Source organism: Microcebus murinus, chromosome 5 (genome assembly GCF_040939455.1).
Source record: "Microcebus murinus isolate Inina chromosome 5, M.murinus_Inina_mat1.0, whole genome shotgun sequence".
NCBI classification, from domain to species: domain Eukaryota; kingdom Metazoa; phylum Chordata; class Mammalia; order Primates; family Cheirogaleidae; genus Microcebus; species Microcebus murinus.
The window spans coordinates 31,626,577-31,650,068 of NC_134108.1; the positions used below are offsets into that span (position 1 = coordinate 31,626,577).

General features: G+C 36.7%; 1 protein-coding gene across 9 annotated transcripts in view; it reads right to left on the reverse strand.

The window, feature by feature from the left end:
* The window catches only part of L3MBTL3 (L3MBTL histone methyl-lysine binding protein 3), a 108,098-nt gene that overhangs the window by 66,098 nt on the left and 18,508 nt on the right, over positions 1-23,492 (reverse strand). For 3 of the 9 annotated variants that reach the window (XM_012736584.3, XM_012736589.2, XM_012736590.3), the window contains 8 exons: positions 17,355-17,471; positions 10,728-10,839; positions 10,276-10,350; positions 8,696-8,855; positions 7,417-7,552; positions 5,120-5,204; positions 3,482-3,573; positions 977-1,081 (listed from right to left, as the gene is read on the reverse strand). In XM_012736584.3, the coding sequence (XP_012592038.1) occupies positions 977-1,081; positions 3,482-3,573; positions 5,120-5,204; positions 7,417-7,552; positions 8,696-8,855; positions 10,276-10,350; positions 10,728-10,839; positions 17,355-17,471 (882 nt within the window). The remainder of the gene's footprint in view (positions 1-976; positions 1,082-3,481; positions 3,574-5,119; positions 5,205-7,416; positions 7,553-8,695; positions 8,856-10,275; positions 10,351-10,727; positions 10,840-17,354; positions 17,472-23,492) is intronic. The other 6 variants (XM_012736585.3, XM_012736593.3, XM_012736588.3 and 3 more) reach the window with 4 other exon arrangements.

Below are 23,492 nucleotides of genomic sequence, written 5' to 3' on the forward strand. Positions count from 1 at the left end.
CTATCACGTGTTACTGTGTTCTGCAGGAGCCAAGCTTCTTACTAATTCACTAAGTCAAGGAAAGAATACTGTAATACCTAAAACTAGTGCACAAGACCATCTTATTCTTTTGGTGGGAGTTTTAAAAACATATATACTCTTGGCTCAAGGGAGGGAGCAAGGAGGAAGCTAGCAGAGGAGGGGAAAAAATTTTAAAAGGAAGTACTCTCAGTAATATTTTGGACTGAGATATATATAATTGACTTGGTCACTTTCTCCTGAGAAAATTTCAGAGAGATACTGGGAAATACTAAAAAATATATAAGTATCTGTTGGTCTGTTCCTGAACACAGTATGGCAAAAGCTATGAAGTCAGGCAGACCTGGGTTCAAATCCTGATTCTACCACTTTGAAGCTGTGTGGCCTTTTCTCTATGACTTCACCTCTCTGAGCCTTAGTTCCCTAACCTATAGAACAAAGATGAAAAAAACATGACCTGCATAGGATTCTTATAAAGATTAAATGAGATAACGTACACAAAACAATAAGCTTTGAACCTGGAATGAAGTAAGCCCTCAACCAATGGCAGTTTTTCCTCATTAAAATAATCACCATGTTATTTTTGTTTGTTTGTTTTTTGAGACAGAGTCTCACTTTGTTGCCCAGGCTAGAGTGAGTGCCATGGCGTCAGCCTAGCTCACAGCAACCTCAAATTCCTGGGCTCAAGCAATCCTTCTGCCTCAGCCTCCCGAGTAGCTGGGACTACAGGCATGTGCCACCATGCCTGGCTAATTTTTTCTATATATATTAGTTGGCCAACTAATTTCTTTCTATTTTTAGTAGAGACGGGGTCTCACTCTTGCTCAGGCTGGTTTCAAACTCCTGACCTTGAGCAATCCGCCCACCTCAACCTCCCAGAGTGCTGGGATTACAGGCGTGAGCCACCGTGCCTGGCCCACCATGTTATTTTTGAAAATAAAGATGAAGCAAAACTTACCTCAGCCACAGTGAGGACACAGTACACGGACTGATGCTCTGGGTCTACACCTTCTAATTTCATGCCAACTTTGAATCCATTTTTGTTGTATGGAAAGGACTGATACTAAAATGCAAGAGGACAGCAGCTTTAGTATCTTATCCTGAAGGCCTAGTTAAAAACATGAGTAATTATCATTCTTAAAAGACTACTTAACCAAATACATAAATAAATCCTAAAAATCCAAAAGAAAACAATTAATAAATAACTTAATGGAAAATTGGATAAAAATTATAAACAGGTCAGAGGAAAGTAAACTTAATGTTTTACAGCCTTTGTCTTCTACTTATTTGAAAAGAGGCTCAACCTCGCCCATTAAAGTCATACAAAGTAAAATTATAACAAGGTATATTTCACCTATCAGGTTAAGATAAAACATTTTGATGACATCATGTTGGTAAGATGTGCACACACACTGTTAGGAGGAATTAAACCTAGTACGACCTCTAGTAATTTCATAATATCTACTGGCATGTGTCAACCAATAGAGAGCAACTTAAATTATTAGAGAATACACCTAAGATGGAATACTACGTGTTAGTATAAAAGAATGATGAAAGGATTCATGAACTGAGATGAAATCATCTTCAAACTGTCAAGTTAAACAAAAAGAGCAAAGTCCAAAACATATGTGACATATGTTGCCATTTGGTTTAAAACAGAGAAGGGAGGATTTGTGTAAATTGCTTATATGTACATAGAATTTTCTGGAAGGGAATATAGAAACTGGTAACAGCAATCACTTAGGAGAGGCAAATTGGTACTTAGGGGGACAAGGCTAGGAGGGACATTATATTCTTTTAGTTCTGTTACATTTTGAATCACATGAATATATTACTAATTCAAGTCATTAGCTGCATCTATACTTTTTTTAAAAATGTGAAAAACTCTATTCTGTAAAGGACTCAGTTATAGAATATAATTATACAAGTTTATATGTAATTACTATGTTTAAATTAAATATTCTTAACATACATGTAATCATCCTAACATTTACTATTCATCACTTTTTTTTCTTTTTTTTTAAATTTAGCAATTTATCCTTTTTTCTTTTTTTTTAGTAAAAATATTTTTGGCTTGATTGAGCTACAATTGATATACAGATAATTGCACATAATTAACATATACAATTTCATCAGCTTGGACATAAGCATACACTTGTGTTATCATCACCACAATTCGTTTAATAAACATATTTATTACCTCTGAAAGTTTCTCTGTATCCCTTTGCTCTTTTTTTGTCTGTGTGTGATAAGAACACTTAACATAAGATCTACCCTCTTGACAAATTTTATGTACAAAATATTTTGTTGTTAATTATAGGTACCATGTTGGGTAGCAGATCTCTAGAACTTCCTCACCCTGTATAACTGTAACTTTGTACCTATTGAGCAGCATCTCCCCATAACCCCCTACTCCATTCCCTGGTAACCAACATTCCATTGTCTATTTCTATACTTTTGACTATTTTTTATTTTAGAGGCCTCATTTAAGAGGACTCATACGGTATTTGTCCTTGTGTATCTTATTTCAGTTAGCATAATGTTTTCCAGATCTACCATGTTGTTCCAAATGACAGGATTCTTTCCTTTTTAAGGTTGAATAATATTCCATTGTACTACAGCAGACTGAGGGGTATTCATCACTTTTTAAAAACTGCCTATGTTCATACACGTACAAAAGACAACTATAGCAGATTTATTATACACCATGATTAAAAATAACTAAATAATTTAAACTAAGGGTCTGTAAACTACAGTCTTTGGGTCAAATCCAGCCCACCATTGGTTTCTGAATAAATAAAGTTTTACCAAAGCACAGCCATGCTCCTTCATTTACATATTGTCTATGGCTGCTTTCCTGCCACAACAATCACGCTGAGTTGTTACAACAGAGACCAGACCCCTCGAAACACCTAAAATATTTACTATCTAGACAGAAAAAGTTTACTGACTGCTGTTTTAATCCAGTGACAGCAGCTCCTACTCAGAACTATACCTGTTATCTGTATTTTTAACCAATTTTAAATCACTATGATAAAGTATTTTTATTATAGCTAATGTAACATAGTGGCTCGTTTTTCAATGTTTTGATGTAATAGTATGTAAATCATTTTAATTCCCCCAAAGCCATGATGTTGACATGAAATTTCCTGCCCATTTTTTCTCTGCTAGTTTTGCAGTAGCAGTATCAGTATCCCTGCTAAAATTCCTGAGTGCAAACTCGGTAAACGCTGAGAAGAGAGAGCATGCGTGTGTGGGTGTGCACCATGCGTGTGGGGCATGGGGAGGGGTGCACACATCACTGCTAACTGTCTTCCACACAAACACACACGTGAAAAACTATGTGTCCGAGAAATGATCCTAAGTCACATTTCCTAGACAGACAGTGGGAATGACAATCCCAATCTGGATGAGTATCCCAGCCCCGTTGCCCTCCCAGACGGTGTTTCTAGGGGGCCTATACCTCCTTGAACAGCTTCGCCGGCACCGCCACGGCTTTCTCCTCCTCCAGGTAGGAAGCCCAGCACCACGCCTTCTTTCCTTTGGGAGGCAAACCTGAAAGTCAAGTGAGACTAAAATGACAGAATTTCCAAATCTAACAAATCAGTGATGCACTCTGTGAACTCTCACTCCCCCGACTACTACTATGCCTGGCTCTCCTCTTACTGCCACAGCTGGTATCTCTGTCCCAGTTCCTGGCCCCTCTTCCCAAGAAATGAGACTTAAGTAGTGAACTGTGGTACACAGCCACCATTGGGAGGAAGAAGTGGAAGAACTTCAAGTAAATGAAGAAGATATGGCAGGAAGTCAAGACAGAACACTACCGCAGAAGCTACAGGAAGTGAGAGCTTCTAGAAGCAGTGTACTCAAAACATTTCTCCTAAGAGATCAAGAAGCTAAGGACTGAGGAAAGGCCAGGGCACTAAGTGGATGAGGATTGGGTGTTAATCCTAGAGAGGGAGGAAAAACAAATCAGTGTAGTGAGAGTCAGAATTTTTAGGTGCAAAAAGAATACATAAGTGATAAAAATATGGAAGTAGTTAATATCAATTTTATTTTGGATTAATCTGACAAACACTGGAAGTGAAGGGAAGAGGGCAACAGCTTGATGGGGGAAAGGTATTTTGGAGATGAGATTGGAACAGGCAAAGGTAGAGCCCACAAAAAGAAAAAAACAGAAAACTGAAAGGGAAAAAAAAAATGACTGAAGGAAAACGGTCCCATGAGAGACAGGGGCCTGGAATTTCATCCCGGGTACAAAGAAAGGGGATGGGAAAGAAAGGTGGAAGAAACTGACATTCTGAGGCAGAGTGCAGAGTAACTGAGGGGTTTACTCCCTTTCATCTCAGTGATGTAAAATAGAAGGTCATCTCTGAAAAGATACAAAAGTTAGGCTATGGGCTTGGGGCAGGTGGGGTTATTTCCAACTCTTTTTGAGGAATTAACAGAAGAACACACGAGGAATGCATCCAGGCACTGCGGAGCAGCACTGGCTTCAAGACACTGATCTTCAGGGACAATGTGACTATGCGGGCCACATGGGCTGTGCAGAGCAGAGGGACCTAAAATGAAAGACTGGCCAGTGGTTTCTGCAGGCCAAGAGGCTAAAGCCTAGGGGAGCACTCTGAGGCCTCTATGGGAATGAACCTAGTTCATCCAAATACTAAAGGAAGGGCCGAAGGGTTGGATTCCCCATGGCAATAAAATGCTGCCTTGAGGAACAATGAAAGGAAAAAAAAAAAAAGTTACCATGTCAGGAGCTTGTGCTTTGAGAGGAAACATTAAAAATCTAAAACCTTGCGAAATGAATAAGAATAGATGTTTTAGTAAAGGGGCAGAAGCAGGAACCACCTACCTGATGGAAAAATAAAGACGTTCTCATGCTTACCCTGAAACCACTTGCTAGCTACAAATTTCCATTTTTCTCCTTATCTACTTCCTCAAATCCCTAATTTTTATTGGCAAAACCAAGCCAAAGAAAATCCCAAAGCAATGATTTAACTGCCACAGTGTGCATTACGATGAAGACTAAAATTTCTACCTTTGTAAAATATTTCCAATTTCAGAAGGCTACAAGGAACACTTCTTTTCATCAGCTCACCCTGCTTTAACACAGCCGAATCGCCTCGTCTCTTCCTTCGGGCTCTCTGTGAACCTCTCAGGATTCTTCCATCTTGTTTATTCTCCTAAGACAAGAAAGGAAAATTATGACTTTAAAAGTTCATAAAATTGGCACCAACGAAAAGTTAGAGAGCTGTCAGAAATCATTTTTTTTGTTGTTGTTCTTTTCTTCAATTTCACTTTGTAACTTTTAAGGAAAGAGAGAGTATAGTTCACTTGAGAACTGTGCTGTTTTTGGCCCGAGGTCACTATAAAATAAGATCGTTTCCAAGAACTACCCGCTGCAAGAGTTCGGACACTGTTCCCTCCTCTGCTGCTCCTTGAGGCACTGTCCACTCCTGGCTGCATGGCTACTCTGTCCTGGTTTTCCTCACACACCCCTAACCCTCCTTCTCAGTCCCCTTCTCTTCTTTTTCTAATCACTTCCCCTGGTTTTAAAGGTCATCTTATATGCCAAATACTCCCAATCCCTATCTCCAGCCCCTTCTCCCTGACTCCCTGTGTCTGTACCCAACTGCCTACTTGGGATCATCCACTGGATGGCTGATAAGTATCTCAAACTCAGGATGGCCACAGGACTCTTGATCCTCTACTTTACCCTCTGCCTTCCCATTCTCAGTAAGTGACATGATTATCTAGTTAATTGTGGAAGCCAAAAAATCTAAGAGTTATCCCTGATTCTTTTATTTCCCTTATACACTCTGACAACCCTACCTCTAACATGGATCCCAAATCCACTGACTTCTATCTTCCATGGCTTCTAGTCTCCTGTGATAACTCTTAATTTGTTTCCCTCATTCCACTCTTGCTCTCACATCCATCAAAGCTACAGTGGTCATTTTCAAACATATATCACTATCAAAGCATTCCCTTGCCTTCAACTTTACAATGACTCCCATTATACTCAGAATATAATAAAAACCCATTACTCTGCTTTTCCATAAAGGCCTCCATGCCCTGGACCACACACACCTCTTCAGCTTCATCTACTCCACTCTCCCGGAAACCACAATGCTCAACCATATTGCCCTTTTAAATTTCTTTGAACAGAAAATGCTACACAAGTTTTTACCTTGAGGACTTTCCCCTAGAAGTCCTGCTGTCCAGAGGACTCCTCACTCTTTAACTTTTTACTTAGCTGGTTCCTCAATATTCAGATCACATTGGTCATGTCACCTTCTTGGGGAGGCCTCCCTGACAACCCCACTTAAAGCAGTCAGCCAATCCTAAAGCCCTATCTTAATTCTCAACATAGCACTTATCACTAGCTGATATTTCCCCTATTCATTCTGTTTGTTTATATGTCCCATTAGCAAGAATGTAATGTCTCTGAGAAGAGAGACCCTTTCCTCTCTATCTTACTCATCCCTATATCCCCAGCTTCTAGAATAGTGACTAGCAAATAACGGTTGCTCAATATTGATCTTAAGGGAAATGCTTCCAGACCTTAAAGCTCACTCTTCATATAGAACCATTAATATACACTTTAAGGATAATATATGTTTTTTTTTTTTTTTTTTTTTGAGACAGAATCTCGCTTTGTTGCCAAGGCTAGAATGAGTGCCGTGGCATCAGCCTAGCTCACAGCAACCTCAAACTCCTGGGCTCAAGCAATCCTCCTGCCTCAGCCTCCCAAGTGGCTGGGACTACAGGCATGCGCCACCATGCCCGGCTAATTTTTTCTATATATATTATTTGGCCAATTAATTTCTTTCTATTTATAGTAGAGACGGGGTCTCGCTCTTGCTCAGGCTGGTTTCGAACTCCTGACCTCGAGCAATCCGCCCGCCTCGGCCTCCCCGAGAGCTAGGATTACAGGCGTGAGCCACCGCGCCCGGCCAATATATGTTTTAATTAGCACATTTTGAGTGACCTTTCTCCAAATATCCCTGATATTTATGTGCCATTTTCTACCCACTCACATAGTTCTATGAGATCTGTCTGCAATTTACCAAAATGGGAATGGCATTTTGCTGTCAAGAGGAATTTAAGATTCGTCTACAAAACTTAAGGTTTTGCTATTGCCTCTCATTCCAGCAATACATTTTGGGACATCCCCTTTCTCCACGTGAGGAAAGGATACCATTATTTATTATTCCTACTTTGAGATGAGGACAGCAAGGCACAGGGAGGGTAGGTAACTTGCTGATGGTAACTCAGTCCTAGAACCAGCATTTGAACTCAAGTACCTGGTGCCAGAGCAGTGCTTTTGACCCACAATGCCACCCACTTAAGAAGCATCCCTGTGCCCCTTGTGGGCGGATAAGAGATACTAACCATTTCATCATCTCTCTCTTCTCCATCCTCCTTGGGGTCAGCTTTCACAGATAATTTTGGTTTTTTCTTCCGACTACACTTAGGATCTTCTTCCTCGTTGTCTTCTCCTATGTCCCTTTCTTCTTTCTGATCTCTGCTGTGTTTACAAACCCAAAATAGTGACAGGAGACAATACCTATCAAACACCTACATGTTGATTAACGATGCAAAAATTGTTTTTAAACAATCACCCTCCAAAGGAAAAAATTTTTAACTACCAGGAGAAATTTGTAGGTGTTAGAATATCATATATAAGGAACACTTAAAAACTACTATTATGTATGACATCTGTCAGGGTAGAAAATGGAAATTACCTTATATATTAATTTCAAAAGGGGACCAGTGATCTATGTGAAGTAGTTTCTACCAAGTTTATAATTATTGGTCTGCCACATCTGCCATCCATGCTACTAAAAGAATCAATTATTTAGAGAAATTTGTTTTCAGGGCCATTCAAAGCAAGGATCTAGCAATTATTAAGAATGACAAATCAACCAAAAAGGCTTAGTGTACCTTTGTAAAACATCAGTTGGCCAACAAAAACAGACAATTCCCAAACCTGTGCTGATTTAAATATATGGAAACCTCCACTGAAATATGTCATTTCTTTGTATGATAGTATTTAATTATATCCAAGAAAACCACACGTTCTTGGTGACAAGCTGAACTTTTTCAGACAGTTCCCAAATGGGAAGGTCACATACCACTGCCAGTCACAGCTGATGTCCCTGTCTTACAACCCTCGGTCTGCACCCTGAGACCGTCAACACAACTCACTACACTACCCACCACGGCCATTTTCATTCAGTTGATTACCAGTCAATCAATGGAAGCATTATTCCACATGTGGAGTTTCAGGTAAGTCATCTAAGAATTTCCAAAATATAAATAAAACTGTATTTCTATAGATCTTAGCATCATCAAAATGCATATGTAGCCCCCCAAAAATAAAAATATTCTTAGCTGGGGAGCAATCAGATTAACGTAAACACAGGGCTGATGACAGAGGCAGAGGCTGTACTGCGGGCAGAACACTGGCAGTACAACTCAGACAAGGCAGGACAGAAGCCACCAGGTCCAATAAAGGGGTCAGGGTCCATGTATCTCTAAAGGAAAAGTTTCTGGGAAAAAGATATAAATAGGTGTCAGCTGTCAGAGAACACAAAACCTCTGAATCCTCAGGCACCATGACCTTGGACTCTAAAACCCATTTTATGGATGGAATGGGGCAAAAACCTACTTGTCTTTGACATGGCGAGCACAGTTCTGGCTGCAATAGTTTCCTCCAGAAAGACACTCATCTACAGTGCCATACTGACAACAGTTCTCACAGAATTGAAGCCCTTCTACTTTCATTGGATCCTTCAACCTGAAAGGCATCCCAGTCTTCTCTGAAAAGACTAGAAGATGGAAAAAAAAAAAAAAGAAGATTAAACCATGACAGAAGACAGTCCAAAATATAATTAAACTTTTTCTTCTAATAATATTGTTAGCAACACAATAAAAGAATGATGTTTGTTGAATGAATGATCAAATTATATTGCTTAGGAGGGAGAGGGGGATGGGCTTGCAAGAAATCACTCAAATCATCTATATAGGGAAAAATTATTCTGCAGAAAGGATAAACAAAAGCTTGTCCAAGGCATTTTCTACAGAGTTCTAAGTAAAATGAAGTCACTAAATTCAGAAGATGCAACTATCAACCTATAGAATCTTACTCTACATTTGTATCTTTGAGAAAATTTTAAAAGAGTTATGTATGTTATTTCACATTTATAACCTTTTGATGAGTGATTTTGTTTTAATTAATTGGCTAAATTGACATCTCCCTATTTTATTTTTAATGTAGATCTCCTAAATCATAATTATCCAAATCATGTAGGAACTTACATTTCTTTTTGCCTGAATTATTAGACTAATCATTCATTCAGCAAACATTTTTTAGGTACCAATTTATGCTAGACACTGATAATGACAGTATAGACCTTGCCCAAGAGAGCTCACAGTCTGGAAGAGAAGACAGGCAAGAAAACCAATATTTATAATAAAATGTGATACATGCAATAATAGAAGCATGAACAAGTTCCAGAAGTAGTACAGAAGAAGTAGTGATTCATTCAGCCTGGGGTGAGGTCAGGGAAGGATTTTCTGATATAAAGCCTCAACAGGGTTTTGAAGGCCAAGGAGGAATTTACCAACTGGACAAAAAGAGAAATGGCATTTGAGCCAGAAAAAACAGCATGAGCAAAGGCAAGAAAGCATGAAACCACATGGTGTGTTGGGAAAATTACACATAATTCTGTGCTCCTGGCACCGCCAGAACACAACATATAAAGAAGGGAACAGAGACTGAGGAGACAAAGCAACCAGGTGGGTGCAGGTCACCCAGATCTTTGTACGTTCTGCTGAAGAGGCAATGAGAGGTCAGTGAAGTGTAAGGTAAGCAATCTATGTAAGGGCCTCTGATTTTAGGGTACAGAGTAAGTTGGAAGAGGGAGAAATTAGAGGCAGAGTTGACTTCTGCAAATAGTTCAGGTGAGAATCAGTAAGTGCCTAAATTAAGGTAGTGGCAGTGATGATAGGCAGAAAAGGCCAGATCTGAGACATATTTAGGAAATTAAAACCAAGAGAATTAAGTAAAAAGGATGTGGGGATGGGAAGAACAAATTCAGGATGACTCCTACATTTCTTGCTTGTCCACTGGGTAGATGGTGCTACCATCAACTGAAACATGGATTAGGGAAGAAAGAGTAGGTTTAGGGGGAGGGGAAAAAGAAATAGAAAATGAATTGCATTTCAGACATGTGGAGTTTGAGGTACCTGTGGGACATCCAGGTGGAGATGTCCAGTAGGCAGGTGGAAATACGGGCCTGGAGCTCGGGGGAGAGGTCGGGGCTGGAGATATAGATTTAGGAGTCATCAGCATATAGGTGTTAGTTACAACCATCGGAGTAGATGAGAAAAAAGTGGCAGGCTTTTGGCTAAATCACCTGTGTAGGCTACAACGTGGATTTTACTTGATAAATTTCCAACTAACCTTGTGCTATTACAGATCTGGCATTAGGAAAGAAGACAGTTAATAGCTATTTTAAAATATAAAAGTTGACCCCTATCAGTTTCACTACAGAAATTTACCTAGAACATAAGACACAAAATTCATTCAGGACTTTTCCAAGTTCCAGCCTATTATAAAACCTTAGATATTCTTACTTTGAATCCTCCAAAAAAAAAAAAAAAAGGAAAGAAAGAAAATGCAGACGACCATTTCTTACCTTCTTGAGCGGTTGGTACCATCCAAGTGGTGGTAGCAGTTGCTTTCTTCACATTTTCCATCTCACTCTCATCTGTAATAACTTCCAGGGCGCCAAACTCATTTACCCGAAACTAGCAACAACATGGCAAAAAGAGGCAAAATTCACAAAAGTACTCAGGACAGTAATTATTTAATGGGTGACACGTATGGTCTTTAAGCAAAGTAACTATGTGTTAAAAATTAATTTAAACAATCATACCTCAATAAGCCTTCGACCAACATTAAGACCTTTGCATTTTATTAATTTGGAGATTTAAGGAAGAGGAACAGAACAAAGCAGCAGGGTATAAACAACCCTGCCCTGTCCTCCAGAGTTGCCATCTTGCTTGCATGGCCTGTTATTTCAAACACACTTCGTTTTTTTTAAACTAAGGTGTGTTTTTTATTTAACATTTTTGCTTTAATCAAAGAAAGTAAAAGGAATGTTACTCATTCCCAGGAATTGACCTGTCTCACCCACTTCACAGAGAAGGGACATCCCTATCCCAGAAATAATGACCTGCACATCCTTCTCCTTAGTAAGTTGCAAGATGTGAGCACAGAAGGCTGCAGCATGAGCCATGTAACCCCAGTGTTACACTTCCTCTTTCTCCTGCTGCTCTTTAGAATTCTCCATTATCTTTACCTCTCATCCTCTGAACTCAGTGGAAATCTCTGTGAGAGCCAAATAAGTCTATTAGCTCTAAGGCCAAAAAACTTTATCCCTAAAAAGCAAGGGCCTTTTGATTTCGTGGACATTCCCATTCCAAATATTGAAAATTTCCTCTCACCTCGTGGCAAGTTTCAAAGTATGTTTCTACAACAACCTGGTTGTACTGTGTGTGTTGAAGGCTTAACCATTACCTATGTGCGGGGGCTCTGTTCTCTCTGAGGAAGCTAGGTTTACTCTCGTATTCATGAATTTCAACAGGTTTTCCATATTCCTTCTGTTTTTCCTCAAAACAGAGAGACATTATGGATCCACTAATTTTAACAGGTGATGAACAGCTAGAAAGCTCAAAATTCAAAAGGATGAGAAAACCTTTTAGATCTTTCACAGAAATTCTGAGCATGCAAATATGTAGTATTTAAGCAAAGCTTTCTATTTGCCAATCTGAAAAATGTATTTTGGTCAGCATGCCAATAGAATTATTTATTTTACCAAACGATATCAGACTGCAAGTAAGAAAAATCTTAAGCAAAAAGTACCACTAATTATTCTTTCCACCAGGTTAAAATAGCACCTTAAACAAATTTCTACACACAGTCCACAATTATTAAATGTTCTCTAGACCAAATGAGTTAAAATGGTTAAGGACTGTGAGAATGTTTTCTCCCTACTACATATTCCAGATACAAGTTCCCAGGGTAATATGTAAGTACTATTCCAAGTGTGTACACCTAACCTATCAGTGTAGGAAGTGGTAAAAAGCTACTTAGAAGAAAAAGAGCTAAAAATAACTCACTTTTTTGGAAAAAAAAAATCTTAAACTTTTTTTTAATGACCACTGTGAAAACAGAATATTTCAAACTAAGGCTGACAGTACCATCTACTGGGCAATAGTAAAAAAACCAAGCTATCATGATGATTATTAATTAAGGATATTAAAGAATATGATAGAAAATCAATTCTGAATTAAAATTTTAAAAATAGGCACAAGCCTGACAATTTACTTCAGGTAAGTAATTTTACTTTCGTTACGTATCACTGATGTTAAACTGATGCTTTTTGACAAATGTAAAATATGAGAAATAGCATCACACATTTACATTAAACAGAAAGTCTCCTGTGGCTTAAGTTTCTAAATTGCTGTGGAACCACCCTGCATTTTAGACACTGAGAAAGAGACCACCATTGATTTGAACCTCCAAGTAAAAATTCAGATCTATGACACCCAAAAGCTTTAGTTAGGCTCAGATCCCGTCAAAGTTAAAAGGTAATAATTCCACAATATAACTCTTAATCTTGGTCAGCTTTTCCTTCCCCTAAAATTAATTGCCAGTAACTGACCTATAGTATAAGTACAAAGTAAAGCTGCAATGTCACTTAGGGGCACAGATAACTCTTCTAAACCAGAAATCCATGGATGGACTTCAAGCATGTATGAATCCCATAAAATATATGTGAAATTATGGAATGTGCACATACATAGTTTTCTGGAGACAGAATTCATAGCTTTTATCATATCCTCAAAAGAAAACAACCTTGAAAAAGTAAAGAACATCTGCTGTAACCACAGTGGCTTATCTCAAAAATTAAAAACCTCAAAGCATTTTCAAAGCATCCTATCATATGCAAAAAGATATAGGGATCAAATATTTCTCTGGCTTCTCATCTTGGATTTACTGTGTCTTCCATGATGTTACTATTATAAAAATGTCAGACAACGTAGGTTGTTAGGTGCTGCTAACATTACTGATGTCCCATAGACAGAAATTCCAGAAAGACTGATACATTTTCTAGCATTTTTTTCAATGAAAACACCCAGGTTCTGAAATTGGCAAAGCTTTTGTGAATGGAATGATAAAAACTTCACCTTTGTTTTTTTTTTAATTATTAGTTCCCTTAACCTAGAAGGCTAAGAATAGTATAAAAATTTGTCAAGTGGCTCTACTCTACAACCAAGAATATCAAAATTATAAACTTTACAGAAGGGATTTATTATTACTAAGGAAACCAAACACATCAGCTGACATAGAACTTTTCCTGCATGTGGATATATCCAGGTCAGTCAGACAACAATCATGCCTGAAGTGTTTAAGGGGTTGTGAATGTTTTGTTTGCTTGGCTTGAACTACCTTTAATTGATTCAATTCTCTTCTTTATTTTTGCTTGTAAAGGCAAAGGATCTTTCGCCTATTTTTGCCTATCTTTAATAATAGATCATCAAAAGACACTGCTGAGGTTATTATTTTTGTCTTATTACTTTCAATGCTAAGATTCGAATTCTACTAACCAGTGCATTTTAAGGGCAAGGATATTTGGTAACTGAACTATTCTGAACATTAATCAAGGCAAGGCAAAATCACATATTAAGAGTGCAGTGAATTTTACAGTTGGGTTTCTGCCTGTGCTGCAGGGTCTTGCTTGTGGGTAGGCAGCAATTTTTCTTACTAGGTAAGATGCTATCCTCTCAGGAGTGTATCTGCATTTTACTGAGGGACTCTGAAAGACATTATGACCCAGAGGAATAATTCTCTGAGGATAAATTTCAGACATCATTAGAAGTGCAGGTGGAGAAATAAATTGCTCAGGCACAGGCCACCCCAACCAGGCAGCTTTCCACTGCCACTTGGTCCCCTGCCTATTCTTATACCTGGCCAGGAGACATTAATCTACAAACACTAATTTGTGTTTTAAAAGAACAAATTAAGCAATGGTAAAGTTTCCAAAGCTTGCTTAGACAAAGAAGTCCTGCTAATGACTACAATATTTTCAAGAATGTCAGTGGACACTTGCTGTCCTCCCTTAATACTCTGCACCTTCTTAAGCTATTCCCTCTTCTGGAAGCCCTTCTTTTTCGTTCTCCAGTCTCTGCTCCTCAAAAGTATTCTGGAGACTCCTACCTGAATGGTGGCATCTGAAGCTCAAATGACATCTATTTTTCAAAATCTTCCTGGTCCCTCCCACTGAAATACATTTTTACCTCCCCTAAATTCCTAACAGTTTCCTTGCATTTCTTTTGATATAAAAATGCTTTCTCTCCTTAGTATAGCAGCAGTAAGAAAATCAATTTTAATATCAGGAAAGCCTGGTTTTAAGACCCAGTTCTGCCAGTAACAGACTTAAGCAAGTGAATTAACCACTCTGGGCCTCCCACCTTTCCCATCTCTGTAAACTGACAAGGGAGACATACATAGAAGGATTAAATAAAAGGATGCGGGTAGAATGCTCATCAGAGAGTAAGTCCTCTTTTCTTGCCCAAAGAAGATGTCTGTGCTCGTTTTATATAAGCTTTAGCTGGCCAGTGAGGAAAGGGAAAGGGAATTCTAGCAGCAGGAAAAAGTGAAAGGGGCCCAGGGTAAAAAACGAGAGCAGCACTGAGAAGTGAAATGAGATATGGCCGGAGAGAAAAGTAGGGGCCAGACCATCACAGAAACTCTTGTGGTAATGTAGGGGGCTTGAACTTTGCCATGAAAGAGTCGGGCAACTGCTAAAAAATTTTAAGCAGAAGAGTGACATAACTTGATTGGACAGCAATCATGAGACTTGTATAGAGAAAAGTTCTTTCAAAACAGCAAAACTTGAACCATAAAAAACCTGTTCCCATGATAAAAAATTGACATCTACAGATTAGTGGACTGTACTGGCTGGTTGTCTTAGCTATATCACACTGTCAGGAAATAAATCCACATGCCTACGCCCATTAAAAAAAAACAGAAGGCTGGTAGTGAAAATAGGCAAAGCATGATGTGCAAGAGTAAATTCATGATTTATTCTAAGTTTTTTCCAATATCCTAATTTTGTGAAAAATCAACTTCTCAATCAACTCAGCAACTCAGATTTTAAATAAGGAGCAATCGAATTAGAAATCCCTAGTAAGATAATCAACTGGCTAGTCTCTGAATCTCCTCAGACAAAAAGGGTTATAAAGTAGAAAATAATTTTTAATTTTTTTTTAAGTGAAGTATCACAGTGAGCGATGATCACACCATTGCCCTCCAGCCTGGGTGACAGAGCAAGACCTTGTCTCAAAAAAAAAAAAAAAAAAAAAATGAGGTATCAAACTTTCCATAGTACATGAAGTGAATTGGATATATGGCAATTACCCAGGTAATTAGATGAGTCTAAAAGTCATATCAAATAACCCAGATTATAATACCCACTAAATGGCCTAATTATCTGATTACTTTCATAAAAATAACAGGTTAATTTCTAAAATTCACAGTTTAGAAAGCCTAAAGCAATCTAGATTTCTTAGGGAGGGAACCTTTACTCTATTGTCAAAAGCTAACTGAACAAGAGTTACATATTTCATCATCCACTGGACATGAAAAAAAAAAGCTATTGAGAAGAAAATAAGATAAAAATACACATGAAAAATAAGGGAGGAAAGCAATAAAAAAGGCAGTTTAAATAATATATTGCAAAATTGGAAAAGATACAATGTGTTAAATGTTTCATATACATTTTTTCCATCCTCATAACAACCTTATGACATGGATTCTAACATCCCATTTGATAGATAAGCATACCCAAACTTAGGGAATTTAAACAATTTGACAAAGCTCAAGTAACTATTATGTAGTTGACAGTAACAGAGTTTAATAAACAATTTTTCTTTCTCAAAAATTTTCAGCACCCTATCTCCATCATATCTTACTTATCCAGATGAACATGTGGAAGATGTTAGAGCAGGTAGAATCCCTGACATTCATTTAATTCCTAACTGACTAGAGGGGAAACTTGATCAAAAGAGCTTAACTGACTTGTCCACAGTAATACAGAACTAAAACTGAAAACCCAATCTCCTCTCCAGCTTCCACTACAGTAAACCCCACTGCAATATTTGTATTACATTAAACTCAGAGATGTTGGCATATTGTACTTAATTAAAGCTAACCCAACTAAAATCTAAGTATTTTTTCCAATGACAGGTAGGCTGTTCAAATCTCATCACTGAGGATGAGCTAAGGCAGGTCTGGCTGGGATACTTATCAAGCCATTAAAAGGGATTAGATTCCAAAAAGCCTATATGAAGGGGCAGTAATTTCCACTTAAGGCAGCCCAGAATACCGAGCATTAGAGAGGCAAACCAAGTGACAGCCTGTTCGGGAGATAGGAAGTTCAAATACCTGAATGACCAAGCGCAAACACAAAGTCTAAAGGGCCACAGGCAGGTTCAAGGTCCCAGACACAGGATCAGAGCAAAAGCAAATGAGAAATGGCGATGGGGGTGGGGCGGGGGGAGATTCGCTTCCCGGGTGGGTTCTTGTACAACCATGTTTCATGGGGCAGCGGAAGAGGTTTAGGGGAACTGGAAACAGGGCACAGTGAGCACATCTAAAGCAGCAGACTGAAGCACTGCTCTCTGAAGAGTTCTCATCTAGACTAAGGCAGCATTGGCTTACAGGAAGGGCCTACTTTTGAACAAGAGACTACATAAAAACCCATATTTACAGTACAAATAATTCAAAGGAGGTGAATAGTTTTGTTTACTCACTAGGTTAACATTGTCCAGTTTTTAAATGAAAACATTAGGATAGGGATTGTGACTATTCAAAGTTACAAAGCCCATTACTACAAAATCTAAGATGCTAGGTCTTCTAAGTCTTCCATTTTCACATTTATCACCATCAAGACAGAGTCAAAACAGAGATGATCCATCTTGAAGCTATGAATCAATTTCTGTAAAATAAACACACACTGTAGGAATATTCCTTACTCCCCTAACTGAAGCGACAAAGGCTTTTGCCAATCCATGAGCATTTCAAATTGTCTTTCAAGTTTATTGTACATGTCTAAGCATTGTAGAGGTCTAGTGCTAAAAGCCTACAGCATTATGATTAATGCTTTTAATTATTATTCCACATACGTATTCAATTTTAAAATAAGCACACACATAGAAGCACACACATATAATTGTATGTAATAAAGATAGCTTACCTTTAAGTCACTTCCTGGTAATGTACCTACTCCATCTTTCCAGTCCATAACACTGAATACATCAAACTCTTGACCACTTGTGCTAGAGGCAGATTCAGTCATGATTGATTTTTTAAGCTGGAAGGAAAAAAAGAAGCCATTATCACTAAATATTCCACACAGAAATCTGTTTTTAATTTAGTGTTCATTACTTCAATTTCCCTTAATTATGTACTTTTCTTGATCACAATATCCCATATCCCTACATTTAAAAACAACTGCTATCATTAACATTTTTTTCTCAGTATAATCCCCAGTAAATTATAGGAGAAAAAAATGTTAATAAAAACTTCTAAGTTAAAAACTGTCCTGATAAAATTTTGCTATTCCTTAATAAAAGGAATTCATTGACTTTTACATTATTTACTTAAAACAAAAAATCATGATACTATACAGATAGAATTCCTTACCCTCTAAGTGGTTTTTTTTTTCTGTTTTGAGACACTGAGAAGACAGTAGGTATGGATAAAGGATAGAAGTAATCTAAAATATTGATTAAAAAGAGGCCTTTTTGATAATAGAAAATAAAAAAATTCATGGATGGTCACGCTGGAAACTCAGACTTGTCAGGGGAGGGAGAGAAAGGGCATTTTTTGAAACCTTAAAATCTGTACCCCCATAATATGCCAAAATAAAAAAAAAAAAAGAAAAGAAAAAAATTCAGTCCATTATTAACTGTCATCAACACTAAATTTATCAATTAAGTGTTTATTCTATCATTACAACAAATGCACAATGTGATTGATTCTTTCTGTAAATTGGTTCATGCATCAGTTAAAATATCTAGCAATCTATCACTCTGAGAAACAGGAAAACAATCTCAAAATGTACAGTAAACACTAATAATGAAGCTCTGCTAAGATAATCAATTTATCTAGCTAAACTCTGATAATGGCTTTTAATTTTCCCTTTTTTTAAAATTTCAAAACAAAACTATTTTCCATAATCACATTGTTGGCGGTAGTACTGATACTATTGTTCTAAGACTATTGTTTGTGTAATAGCAGATAAAATAAATAATTATGTTGGTTTCATAGACAACTAATAAAAGAGCAATGGATTCTAAATTTGAATGGAAGCATCAGGATAAATTCATGATGTGTTTTATCTTTAAAAATATACATATTTTCTAGTTTTGTCCACTGGAAAAAAATCTAGGAAAAATCCCCCATGAATAGTAATGAGCAGCCTCGTGCTCAGATTGTGGTATCTAAATACCATTTTGCCCAAGTCTCCCCAGAGAAGGAGGTGATTTTTGCTCAATGGCAGGATATATCCAAGATGAGACTGGAACATCTTGTCAAAACAAGAAAGCAAAGAAACTACCAAAGAAAACAAAGGTTATATCTAAAGAACTTAAGAGCCAACCAGAAGAGGCTCCTGCTGGCCAAAGTAGTATCCATACTAGCTGCAGTAAATTAAAACACATCAAATAGGTTAAATTCACAAGTTCATAATGATATGCAAAGTAAACAAACCTAGAACATCGCACTGATAACTTTTTGAGGCTACAAGGGAACCAACTTATTATTTGGAAGAAGAAATAAGATTTATGTTGCCTTTCTGTGTGAAATGTATTTCAGGGTAACCAAAACATTGGTGAGAGGAAGTTTCCCTTTAGAAAAAATTTTAGCTAATAAATGAAAAAGGAATGATTAGAGTATTACCATTTACAATCCTTAATAAATTAATGGCTCTAGGCAATGACCATCAATAGATACTTAGAATGCAAATCCAACACCATTTATGAAGTAGCATTGCCAGGAAAAAACAAAATCAAACTTAATTGGATGAAGTCTATTTATAGGAAACACTAGAAAAGGGGAGCATGTTAAATTACACCATAAAGATATAAGGAACAAAATCCAGACTGTCAGAAACTCCTTAGCATCATTTCTCCAAGTGTGCGTTTCTCAAGGGCCTCTGAGACCTTGTCAAAAGGTCTATGAAGTCAACTATTTTCATAAAATACTAACACATTATTTACTTTCTTCACTGTGCTGACATTTGCACTGATGATGCAAAAGCAAAAGTGGATAAACTGCTGGTACAGCAGCACCCAACATAGTAGTAGTCATTTATTCTTTTTGTGTGTGTGTGTTCAATGATTAATTTTATGTGTCAAAGGCATTGCATTCTTTACCACCATGCACTCATAGTAAACAAATGGCAGTTTCATTAACGACCATCCTCAATGAAGTAAAAAGAATAAATTTTAAGTGTTGATATCTGAATATATATCTTTTTAATATTCTGTGTGATGAAACGGAAACTACTTTGGCATGTCAAAGTACCATGGAAAAGCACTTGTGAATAGTTTGAGATGTAAGATAAACAAGATACTTTTTAAATGGAATATCATTTTTACTTAATAGACTATGTTAATTTGGGTTTGGATATCTGGCAAATATTTTGTTAAAAATAAATTAAATGAGCTGGTCACATCAAGGAAAAAACTGACAGTTATTTGTTGCTAATAATTAAATTTGAGCCTTCAAGGAAAAATCAGGATTTTGGAAAATTTGCAATCACCACAATGAGCTTAACAGCTTCCCAACAGCTAAGAACTTTTGGAAGAAGATGGATGGGTAGTGATAATAATGAATGTGATTTTTAAATATTTCATAATTAAATATGTCAACATTTAGAAGAACTGCGTAACTTGGTGAAGCAATATTTTCCAAATGACCAATGCATGATGGCACAAAATTATGCATGTGTAAAGGATTCATTCAAAGTGTAAGACAGACCAATGGATTTTAATGAAACAGAGTATGAAAAGCTCATTGATAAGATTTCAAATTGCACATTGCAACTAACCTTTAAGAAACTACCACCTGTCAAGTTTTAGTGTGGTATTAAAGAAGAATATTCACTATTAAACAAAAAGACTATTAAAATATTCCTCCCTTTTCTAATCCACATATTCATAAAGCCAGATGTTTTTCATATACTTCTATCAAAATAACCTAGTGCGACAGAATGCAAAAGCAAATATAAGAATCCAGGTATTTGCTATTAAATCAGACATTAAAGAGATCTGCAAAAATGTAAAATAATGCCATTTCTCATTTTTTCTAATTTTGAAAACTATGATTACATTTCATAAAAATTATGTTTGCATATACTATAATGTAGTAGATTTATTATTGTTATTTTTAAGTGAACAGTCTAAACTATCTATTTGTAATACAGTAAATATTGATATGTATAACCCATACAATCAATTCCTCTTTGGGCTTTAAAACATTTTTAGAGTGAAAAGGAGAATGGAAACCAAAAAGTCTAAAAGCCAATAATGTACAGGATAAAAACTTGTTTTTCCCCCCCACAGAAAAAAAAAAACTAAAAAATATAAATAAATCGATGGAAGAGGAAATTTGAAATTTAGATTAAAAGATTTAAGAGACATATTAACCAATCATAATATCACAATTCATAGACCTTGTCTGGACCCTGATTTAAACTATTTATAAAAAAGATTATTAGACAAGAAGGGAAGTATGAATCCCAACTGGCTATTCAATGATATTAGAGAAATACTATTGCTTTTTTTTTATAGGAATGACAATAGCTATGTACTTTTAAAAGGGAGTTCTTCCTCATATTTTAGAGATACAAACTGAAGTGACAGATGAAATTATATAATGTGAGAAATGTTCTATAAATTAATCAAAGGGGTGAAGTAATCAAATAAGACTGACAACGTGTTGGTAGCTGTTAGATATGTAGAGTCCACGGTAGTTTGTTATTCTATATCCTTATTTTGCGCATGCTTGAAAAATTCATTCGAGTTGTTTTTTTGAGACAGAGTCTTACTTTGGCACCTTGAGTAGCATGCAATGGTGTCACCATAGCTCACTACAACCTCAAAATCCTGGGCTCATGTGATTCACTTGTCTCAGCCTCCCCAGTAGCTGGGACTACAAGCACACACTACTGTGCCCAGCTAATTTTTCCATTTTTAGCAGAGAGGGGTCTCACTCTTGCTGATGCTGGTCTTGAACTCCTGAGCTCAAGAGATCCTCCTGCCTCGGCCTCCCAGAGTGAGAGGATTTACAGGCATGAGCCACTGAGCCTGGCACAAGATTTTTTTTAAATTTAATCTCCTTACACACGAGGGCTGTCCAAAAAGTATCCAGCTATTGTTAACATAAAGAGAACCTATTGCATGGCTAGATACTTTCCAGACAGCCCTTGTACCTACAGCTGACCTTTGAACAACATGGGTTTGAACTATGTGGGTCTGCTTATACACAGATTTTTTTTCAACCAAACATGTATCTAAAATACAGTATTCATGAGATCCACAGGGCAGACCTATCGGATTTAAATATGAGTGAATTTTGATACATGAGGGGATCCTGGAACCAATCTCCCAGGAATACTAAGGGAAGACTGTAACATACATTCATTTTTAAATAGATGTTTCAATATTCTTTCTTCTTTTTTCCCCTTTACCTAGAGAAAATGTCACATAGTAGACATGTATTTTATTAAGTCTATTTCTGATCGTTTCAAAATTTATATAGTCTGAATTTGAAGAATCAGATTTCAGAGACATCAAAGCAGAGGCAACAAAAGCAGAAATAGACAAATGAGATTATATCGAACTAAAAAGCTTCTACATAGCAAAGGAAACGGAGTGAAAACCTACAAAATGCTAGAAAATATTTGCAAACTATCTACCCAACAAGGGATTAATATCCAGAATATATAAGAAACTCAACAACTCAACAGCTAAAAAACAATCTGATTTAAAAACAGGTAAATAATCTAAATAAACATTTCTCAAAAGAAGACATACAAATGATCAACAGATACATAAAAAAATGCTCACTATCACTACTCAGAGAAATACAAATCAAAACCATAGTGAATTATCATCTTACTCTAGTTAAAACAGCTATTTTAAAAAGACAAAAAATAACGAATGCAGATAAGGATGCAGAAAGGGGAACTCTTTCTTATACACTGTTGATAGGAATGTGAATTAGTATAGCCATTAAGAAAAATAGTATGGAAGTTCCTCAAAAAATCTAAAAACAGAAATACCATATGATCCAGCGGTCCCACAAATGGGTATATATACAAAAGAAATAAATCAGTATGTTGAAGAGATGATCTTCACTCTCATATTTATTGTAGTGCTATTTACAAGAGCCATGATATAGAATGAACCTAAGCATTCATCAAGAGATGAATGAAGAAAATGTGGTATATATGCACATAGGAATATTATTCAACTATAAAAAAGGATGAAATCCTGTCATTTGTAGTAACATGGATGAACCTGGAAGACATTATGTTAAATGAAATAAGCCAGCACTCATGTGGGAACTAAAAACATTTATCTCATGGAAGCAGAGAGTAGAATAGAGGTTACCAGAGGCTGGGAAGGATATGAGGGAGGTAGGGTTAGGGAGAGGATGGCTAATGAGTATAAAATTACAGTTAGATAGGAAGAACTTACTCTAGTGTTCTACAGTACAGTAGTTAACAATGTATTATGTATTTCAAAATAACTAGAAGAAAGCATTTTGAATGTTCCCAACACAAAGAAATAATGACTACTTACGGTGATGGGCATCCCAATTTCATCAATAAACATGTATGGGAATATCACATGTGCCCCATCAACATGTATAATCATGTATCAATTAAAAATAAATAATTTTTTTAAAAAAGAATCAGATTTCACTATTATTAAGACTTAATCCTCAAAACAGGAACCAGGATGTGAAGGCCAGAAGAAGAATTATCTAAGAAACATTGTAAATAAGAAATGAATTAAGATGTGCACTTAAGTTCTGTATGACTCCTCTCTCACTAAATACATAACGATCAGCAGTGAAACTGACTCCCTAATAAGTGATGTAGGAGTGGCAACTTTTCCCTGATAGACAGTAGAGTGACAGAAAAAATTTTCCCCCTGGTGGATAAACTGGGCAAAACCCGAGTGATCCTTTAAAAAGATTTACTGTTCTTTCTGGTAAAATCTGTAGATACTAACCATTTCCACTATTTTCTTTGGCAAATACACTTTAAGGAAATCTATCAAAATTATCTTATAGTGTAGAAATTCTCAGCTGTGACTAT